Raw genomic sequence first — 9,539 nt, forward strand, 5'->3', positions numbered from 1 at the left:
TTTGTGTTCTGATTTTTGTTGGTTTAATGCTATTAAAGACCTATGTATTGGAGGTCTCGTTCTAATCCTGGTATTTCTAAATAGGAGGGGAGAAAATGATCTGTTACAAGGTTAACTTTTTAAGATTCAAAATTTAGATCTAACATCAGCCATTAGATAATTTGTCTTACTGTTTTCAAAGAAAGAGGTGGCTAATACCACTGACTCTCATCTCAAAGAACGCTTTGGGTTGGAAGGGACCCCTAGAGGCCATCTAGTCCAACCCCCCCGCAGTGGGCAGGGACACCTTTAACTGGATCAGGTTGCTCAGAGCCCCGTCCAACCTGGTCTTGAATGTTTCCAGGGATGGGGCCTCCACCACCTCTCTGGGCAACCTGTTCCAGTGTTTCACCACCCTCATTGTAAAGAACTTCTTCCTTATATCTAGTCTAAACCTACCCTGGTTTAGTTTAAAACCATTACCCCTTGTGTCCTGTCACAACTGGCCCTGCTAAAAAGTCTGTCCCCATGTTTCTTACAAGCCCCCTTTAAGTACTGAAAGGCTGCAGTCAGGTCTCCCTGCAGCCTTCTTTTCTCCAGGCTGAACAAGCCCAACTCTCTCAGCCTGTCCTCATAGGAGAGGTGCTCCAGCCCTCGGATCATTTTTGTGTACCTTCTCTGGACCCGCTCCAACAGTTCCATGTCCTTCTTGCGCTGAGGGCTCCAGAGCTGGATGCAGGGCTCTAGGTGGGGTCTCACCAGAGTGGAGTAGAGGAGCAGAATCACCTCCCTTGACCTGCTGGCCAGTTCTCTTCCAAATCCTCTAAGACGCCTCCTTTCCTATCAGCTTTTCTTTGATTTTTATTTTCTTTTTTGGTTCACTGAGGTTCTGCAATGTCTCTTGGAGTGAGGTAATCTAGATCGGTGATGCAGGAAAGAACGTTGGTTTCAAACACTGTATCCATTTATCAGTGTGACTTTAGGCCAGGAAACATTCACTGTTAATACACTTCCATCTCCATAAACAACTCTTCAGGAAACAAGATAACAGAAAAGGACCTCATTTCATGCAGCTGCTTATGTACTTTTATAATTACAAAAGACTGTCCACAAATGTTAGTTGATTTTTTCTTTTCCTGCCAGACCTAGGAATGCGATTAGCTTATTTACCACCCTCAGAGCAGCTCAGTCTCTCAAAGACCTTGCTACAAAATTTTCTTGTATGAAGCCAAAAGATAACAAGCATCATCATTAACAGGCTGTGTAAAAGATGCAAACATGTATCCAGGAAGAGATAAGATAATTTTAATTCTGTAATTATTTGCAATTAATGCATTCTTCCCAAGTTGCGATTGCCTGTGGGCTTAAGTTCATTGAAGAAAAAGGTGTGATTTCTTGTATAACTCTAAACAGCTGCTTGAGAAAGGTATTTATGTCCCTATCTCAAATTATATCTATGCAAGATGTACTTGCATGAATTGCTACAGAAATTTAGAGATCAAGGCATCCAACAGACAACACATCAGTTACTGGAAATGTGTTTGAAGTCATAAGCCTAAGCAGAGTTAGATGAGAGACCCAAAAGGAAGAAGAATTCTCTTTATTGTAGAATAGCTTAAATGATGAGAACTACTGGTTAAGAGTGTTTTGGGACCAGTATGCATTACAGTTCTGCAATATACTGCACTGTGGCAAGTTGCTGGTGAGGGGAGAGCTCTGCTCCCAAATCCAAATGAGCTGCTACAATGTCATTCTTACTTGTGTAAATGCAGCTCTGCTATTGACTTTTGCCACCATAATCAGCACCACACCTCAAGGCATGGGGTTGAATCACACTGCTCTCATGCTGGATGGTCAGAAGCCTGCACAGAAACAAGTCCACAGTGCCAACAGGGAAAAGTTACTGTGCAGAAAGGGATAATTGCCCGAGTATTGGTTAAGAGTGGGGGGGAAAAAAAAAAACCTGGACTTCGTTTTGTGAGGAGCATGTTGTGTTCTAATTCTCCTAAGCTGACTGGATTTCACACCATCACAGGTATGCACCAAGCAGCATGCAAAACTCTTGGAGAACCTCAGGAATGAATGAGACAACTCACGTAAAGAACAAGAACTTCCTAAAGGAAAAGCCCAAGTGGGATCCCTACTGCTTCATTCATCATAGTTATGTGCCTGATAGGTGAGGCATGGAATAAGGGTGGTTGAAGCTCAACTTGTAGCCAGAGCACCCTGTGGTGTTTCAGCAATCCCTCTGTCCCCAGCTGCAGCACGCAGACTTGGCCCTGCATGTGATTCCGAAAGGAGCTGGAGCTAATGGAATCCACAGCTACGTCTTGAGGCCAAAGCAGCATCTTCTCCAAAGACACCAAACAGGCATCTTCTGCTCCCTGGCCACACACCCACTCTGGGCTGATGAAAACTTTGCTCTCAAGTAGAAGGACAGAGACTTCACTCCTTGTGCAGCAAGTATATGCAATACAGAATCTGAATGTATTACCTAAAATCTGAACATAACAAATCTAGAACCAAAGGCATAGTACAATGGACCGGGACAGAAATCTTGGATCTAAAGCCAGCCTGATTTTATACCAATACAGATTATTTTTTCCCCTCTGCCTGTGAACACAAAGATTATACCAGTTAACACCAGACTATTTGTAACATAGGAATGAGTATAAAATTGCATCTACTGGATTTATTGAACAGTAACTTGACCCAATTTTGGAATTTCACAATACTTCAAATTATGTGGACTGCTAGCATGCATGCTAGTTCTAATTCAGTGACATTTTATAGTTATTCACAGTAATGAAAGAAAGTAAACTCTGCAGGAACTCTTACCCTAATAGAGCTGCAGAGACAGCAGCTTCTCTAAATAAAACATTTTATATATGGTTTACTTTATTAACAATAAATTAATCTGTGGCATCATTGATCAACAAAACACTAAAGATGTAGCGTGCAGATTGTCTACATGCTGATCAAAAGCCAACATCATCGCTACCTTCATAAAAATTGGAGGAATTCTAATGAACTTATATACATACATAATTTTCAACCATATGAACAGCACTGAGCAGAAGAAATGCACTTCCACATTTCCCCAATTTTTCACTTAAATAAGGCAATAGTAAAAAGCATAGCGTCACAACAACCTACTTAAAACTCTGGATACTGAGTCCTGACATAATGAAGTGCTCGGAGAGGAATGTGCAGAAAAACACCTGGATTTGCACTCTGATTCTTCATTTTGTAAAATTAAAAAGAAAAACCAAACCAAAACCAACAACGGTTCCAGATTCCACTGTCGGGAAAAACAAAAGAAAAGCTGGCAGAATCCAAATTGACAAAGCTGTTCTTTCAGCCCGTGGCACTATTCGGAATATCTTGAGCATCTGCTAAATGTAGTTTTTGGCTGAAGCAAACATTTAAGGAATAACATTGTCACATACAGGTGATGTGTAAACAAGGTAGCAGTGCCACAGGAAAGTATGCTTAGTCCCGTGATGGGTATGCACCAGTCCAGATGGATTCAGTTCTATCAAGTCCTATGCTAGTTCTCAACCAGTAGATTAATCTTCCTTGATGAGCCTTAGCATTACATACCTCCAGAATTAGCTGACAGATCAAGGGGGATGGCAGGTTATTTTTATCACTATTATGTGGTATTATTATCATCACATTCCACTTGTGTTCTTTATGAGACCTAGCTTTAATCAGCTCTACACACACAGATAATGTATGTACTAGTGTCTTAAGTCCCAAACCAGAGTCCCACCTTCTGCAACGCATACAAAGTATGTGACACCAGAAATAACCAGACTGCAGTACAAACCAAACACAATGCTCCTCAACTGCATTCTTAGCTTATCAAAAGCACGATGTGAAAGACAAGCTAAGACATTCAGCTTTATCTTCTTCTGGGTGGGCTAAGAGCACCCATTTGTTCAATTACCAAAACTCTGCTGAAGTATTTGACTCAACCATAGTCTGACCCTAGAAAAAAAAATTAGGTCAGTCCACTGTTCACAGTAAAACCAGTGATAAGCAACGGCACGTATTTCTAGGGAAAACTAAAAGGGAATAGGATTCACTTATCAGTGGGACAGAACACTTCTGAGTACCATAAAAGGAATATTATGTATGTTTGTCCCAGAATGCCTCAGCAAGCAGCACGCACAAAGACCCTGCTTCTGACCGCTTTGCCATCTACTGTCAACACATTGTCTAAAGCAGTACATGCTAGCTGAATACATCATCATCTGAAAAAAACAGCCTGAAATTAAAAGTGTTAAGATGCGGTCATTTAAGTACTGGAAGAACCTAAAACCCATGCTGTATGACAGTACTAATTCAGAAGAAAGGACATTATTGAAGTGACCAGACTCCTGTAAAGACACCAGTTACTGGGGAAATACACTAGTTTGATTACAGTTAACAATAATTATAATGCAAAATAGCCATTTAAGGAAAAGGATACATAGATGAATTCAGTTCTTCTAACTGCAATATAAATGTAGAAAGTATCAGTTAGTCAAATGCAACAATTATGCTGATATGATGACACACTAAAACAATGAAGGAAATCACTAACAGTTTGGGCTGAAATGTGTGATTTTATTACAAAAAGCAGAGCGAACCTGCACTGAATTCTATACCAACAGACCTAAGTTCCAAATTAAGTTTAAATCTGCTCATCTTGGGAAATCTGAAGACATTTTAAGAGTTTAGGATTTTATGGAAATACACCAAGAGAAGGGAGAAACTGAAAGTGTCAAATATACAGATCTAAATTCCTCATCATGTGTGGTCTTCGCCAGATATAGGCGATGGACCACAGGGAAAGTGCTCATAGTTCCTTGGTACGTTGGTTGTCTCTAAACAGGCCTACATCCTCAGAGAGCTTACGGTTAGACTGCTCCACTCACCAAAGCAAGCAGCAGCCTACAAAAACAGAAAATGAGGCACTGTGTTTCTCAAAGCCAAGGTGAGGGTAGGGCTTCTGTCTCTGTTCATTACAGAACTAAGTTCTACTCCACTGTACATCACTGCCCACCCAGTAGTGTTGTTTTCCTGATCCAAGTTCTGTGGGCAAAGTTTTGTGTGTTCTGCCTTCCCTGTACTTACATCTGATAGCAGCCTATCCAGGTTGGAGTCACTGGCTAGTTTTCTTTTATCTTCAGGGAGTTCTTCCAGCTCCCCATAGAGCTCCAGATTGAGGCGAGCAAGTTTCTCCTGCATACTCCGCACATGCTCCATCTGCTCTATGGAACATTCATTTCCTAGAAGGACGAGCAACAGCTTTATCTAAAGAAACCTGAGAGAGCAAATGAAAGTGCACAGATGCAGCTTTTTACATTGGACAAGAGGAATTCAAACATCAAATTTACAAGTGCTTTTTTCAGTGATTTCTCCCTATTTCACTACCCTGTCTGGTGTTATGTTGTGCTGAACTTACAATAACTACTGGATGTACTTGCTGTTTTTTAGAATATACGTGTTTTTTCTATACTCCTGAGTTTCTCTGATTTAGGAAGGCCTGAAGTGTTAATATGCAGCAAGATCAGGTGCTAAATATGGTTACTTCTTACTATTCCTATACTATCATAAATAATTGGCTTTAAACTTGGTATCTTAAATCCATAAGCCAGGGTACTGCCTTTGGTAAGCCATGCTGGAAAGAACAATGAAGTGGCATTTGAATAATCTCACACCAAAACCAACCTTACAACAGAATTGTAATTTAAAAATGCAGTAAGTTCTATTAATTATGTTAAACTTCATTTCATATGGCAGAGTCCAATATAACAAACTGGCAGCCTGCCCATACAGCACCCATGTTCCCAAATGTTACCATTGTATAGCTATAAAAACAACTATTATATACAGACAATTCATGTGCTCACCAAATGCTTGAAGTTTGCCGGAGTGGAAGTCATTCAGGAGACTCAAGAGTCCCCTTTCCATTTCCTGGACGTCTGATACATCTGTGAGAAAAGAATGCTGGATTGGTGCTGCCTGTGCCCCTTTTGCTTCACCTCCTGGAGGTTTGGCTTTCTCTTTTATCACACTGAAAAAAAAGAAAAATTAAACAGAAGGGTTATTTCCTGCTTTCACTTTCACTGAGAATCTGAAATGTACATCTGGGCTTTGAAAATTAAATGGAAAATATATAATACATATTTCAATCACTCTTTTAAAGTTAAAAAATGGATCACCAGTTTGTCGTAAGAATAAAGAACAACATAACAACATTACGGTCTTGACAGTTTAATAATGCAAAACAAAGGATTCCAACAACCTGCTTGCCTATTAACAGTGAGAAACATCAATGGAGCACAGGTATGTAATGGGCATCTTAATAATCTAAAGGGGACCATTACCCAACAATGGCGCATGGGGCATTATCTACATAAAATCATCCAAAGAGCATCTGCAAACTCCCTCATGCCATAGAGAAAATCCCTCAGCAATCATATGCTCCTGTTGTTGCAAACACCTATAGACTCCAACCAGTGTGGAAAACAACTCATTAGAACCTATACAGGAAGGCGACCTTGCCTCCAGGTAAGTTTTCCTAGAGCTCCTTCTTCCCACCTCCAAGTAACATCCCAATTTTGTAAAACTCACCATCAAAAGCAATCTCCCAGTCCTCTGACACATACCAAATAGAATGTCCGTGCCTGAATAAATGTTAATGCGCTAAAAATTCTCTACAGCCCCCTCTGCAATAAACCCATCAAAACTCCTGGATCCATACATTTTTCTCTTGACACAGAATTTATTCAGAGCACCTTGTGCCCATGGAGACTACACAACTGAAAATGAGTAACTATTATAAATCCAAATGAACGTGCAGTCAATATGGAAGCTAAACACTCAATGACCAGTAAGAAGTAGCATAGTCCATCTCTGCCCCAGAGATGGACAGACAGACAGCATCCTAACCTAACACAAGGTAAGGGGCTGTTTTCATCCCCGATTTGCCCATCCACACATGCACACAGCCTTCCTCCCACACTGGCATGACTGCTTCTGCAGCCTCATGGTGAGTCTGTTCAGAATCTGATTCAGTGAAAAATTCTGAGCCTAAAAATAAAAATTCAGAATACTATGGGATATTAAAAAAAAAAAAAAAAATCACAGGCTTCATAAAGAGGGTTCATTTAATTAGCGAAGATAATAGGGTTTACAGCATAGTAAGCTCCACCCTTCCCTTGAATACTCCCATGCTCTGCAAGTCATAAATTCTCTCCTTCCTGTGGGAAACAATCATTCTTTTTTTCCAGCCTAACAGTTTCTGTAGTCTATAAACACTGTATAGACTACATAGTCTATATGCTGGAACAACTAACAGTCCAACAATTATCATATCCAGCTCAACTCAGAGCAACATGTCTCAATTTAAGTTTAACTTCGGCTATTTCTGCTTCAATTTCAGACTTAAAGGTTTGCATGCCAGGAAGGTAATTGATTTTTTCCACCTGTATCTGAAGTTTAATACAAAATATTATCCCTCCTGGGAAACTTACTTCATTAGATTCTTGTAGATGAAGTGAAAATTAATTAAATACTCCTACTCCACTGTCATATCAGCAGTTCATCCTTGCACTGTTATTTCAATTGCCACTCCTGCTTGGAGAGTTTGAGAAATTGTCTGTATTACCACTGCTTAGTAAGCTTCACTTAATAATTGAGCAAGAATGTCCTTTTCTAAAACTTAAAGCAACAGGGACATTTTCTCCTCTAGCCAGCATTGTGGGCTACAAGAAATTAATTTCTAGTATACTCCAGAAGAGTGTTGAGTCTTAATAAACCGTACAGTCATATGCAGGCACCACCACTTTATAGAAAGTTAGTATGTATTATTATTTCCCTTCAAATATTACTTCTTTTTTTCCAGGGAAAACGTGTTATGACTTTATATTGCAGAAATGCATTGTGTTTCCCTCAGGCCAATACTGGGTCCTTTAAACAGACTATCTGTGCCGAAGAGGACAGTTCAGTATTTGATCTTCAGCTAATACTTACAGATCAATAAACTCCGCTGCCTCTCTCAATTCCGCTTAACATTTCACTTAAAATCCTTCTGCACTCATTTATCTACTGTACCTGCCATGGCCAAGAACTACATTTTTTAACATGCAGGAAAATTAACATTCTGAAACTGAAATAGATGCATCTTCAATAACACTGTTTGGAACAAACTGTTCCAAAATGGTACTTTCTGAAGAGCTGAATGCCTTTCTCTTTGCATGAGTATGGCCCGGGAGCTACCGCTGCCCCCAGTGATGAGTCCCCAAACAAAACACATGGAAATTCCAGTTCTAGCTCATCCTGTTCAATTTACATCCTTCATTTCCTGCCCTACTTGTGAGTTCCAACCTTGCAGTCATGTAATATTTTGTTTGTTCCTTACAGCTGTACATCTGGGGCTCTGCTATTTCCCATACAATGCCCACATTTGCCAGATTTGATCACCCAACTCGTATCTTACCAGCCACATTGGGCTAGCATCTCTTCACCTAAATTGTTAGCAGCGAGCCTACAGCACTGTGCAACATTTTACAAAGCTTACGAGAGTAGCACTGAGAATATTTTTCTGCAAAATAGCCATTACATTGCATTAAACACAAATTGCTTTGCTAAAACAGATAAATCATCAAAAATTTTCAGGAGTCTGAAGCTCTTTTGTTTCACTGTCCCAGCCAGTCTAAATGCCCTTTAGAGTGCCTGAGCATTGGCAGGTTTCTGGCTCTCACTTCCACTGAGCTTGCAAGATGCTCCCAAGCTTACCGTTTTAACTTTGGTTTTTGTACTGCAGGCTGTGGCGCAGGATTTGAAAAGGCTGTACTTTTACTGACTGGCACCGAGTTTTTCTTGGAGTTAGTAACCTGAGCAGGGTGACTGGTAGATGATTTGGGGCTCCTCCTCTTGATTTTCCTTTCTTCCATTTCTTCCCACTTACAGCATCTAGACTAATTCCTTGTCCTCCAAAGGGAAGAAAAGAAGAAGAAACATCCATTAAAACTGGCATTGACAATAACGGGAAGGGGGAAAAAAAAGGTCATGGTGCATGGGAATACAGCATTAATAGTTTCTTCAAAGATGAGCAGTTACTCATTTCTTCAAACAAGAGAATCGAGTTTCCGGGGAGGAGCTGCCCAGGCCTGCCTAATCAGCAAAACAAGCCAGAAATAAATCTTCAGCCGACAGGTACCTCAAAATGATCTCAAGCTTTGTGTTCCATGCATTATCGCTAGGAAACACCAACACTACTCAAGTCCACGCCAATCAAAATACTGAGAAACGACGGTGGCGTGAGGATGCCACGATTCATCCTTGCCAAACAACCCCCTCTACCGGGAGGGGCCTTGTCAAAGCTCCATTGACGCCGAGTTATTGCTGCTATTCGACATGCCATCGATGGGCGCTGCCCAGCAAAACACACGCTGTGTCGCTGCTGTTATCGGGTGCTACCTCGTCATATCCCCGCCTGGGGAAACGCCTCCTCCGAAATCCCCCCGCCCCGGGGAGGCGGCAGAGGGCACCGCAGGCACAGC

The 9,539-nt window shown here is 40.9% G+C and overlaps 1 protein-coding gene across 3 annotated transcripts; it reads right to left on the reverse strand.

Annotated features, from left to right (window-relative positions):
* Nucleotides 1-1,018: 1,018 nt before the first annotated feature.
* CCDC28A (coiled-coil domain containing 28A) lies at nucleotides 1,019-9,479 on the reverse strand. Of its 3 annotated transcripts, none has more exons than XM_035899811.1 (6): nucleotides 9,457-9,479; nucleotides 8,773-8,967; nucleotides 5,883-6,046; nucleotides 5,104-5,258; nucleotides 4,457-4,479; nucleotides 1,019-3,391 (listed from the first exon to the last, which is right to left on the reverse strand). In XM_035899811.1, exons 2-6 carry the CDS (start codon nucleotides 8,928-8,930, stop codon nucleotides 3,337-3,339), a joined length of 555 nt encoding a protein of 184 aa, XP_035755704.1. In that variant the 5' UTR covers nucleotides 8,931-8,967; nucleotides 9,457-9,479; the 3' UTR covers nucleotides 1,019-3,336. The 3 variants fall into 3 exon arrangements, with proteins under 3 accessions (XP_035755704.1, XP_009642614.1, XP_035755705.1); XM_009644319.2 differs by lacking the exon at nucleotides 9,457-9,479 and adding an exon at nucleotides 9,197-9,435; XM_035899812.1 differs by lacking the exons at nucleotides 1,019-3,391; nucleotides 4,457-4,479; nucleotides 9,457-9,479 and adding an exon at nucleotides 9,197-9,434 and having other exon boundaries at nucleotides 5,208-5,293.
* Between the last annotated feature and the right edge of the window lie 60 nt (nucleotides 9,480-9,539).

Source organism: Egretta garzetta, unplaced genomic scaffold (genome assembly GCF_000687185.1).
Source record: "Egretta garzetta isolate BGI_Z169 unplaced genomic scaffold, ASM68718v1 scaffold397, whole genome shotgun sequence".
In the NCBI taxonomy this organism is placed as follows: Eukaryota; Metazoa; Chordata; class Aves; order Pelecaniformes; family Ardeidae; genus Egretta; species Egretta garzetta.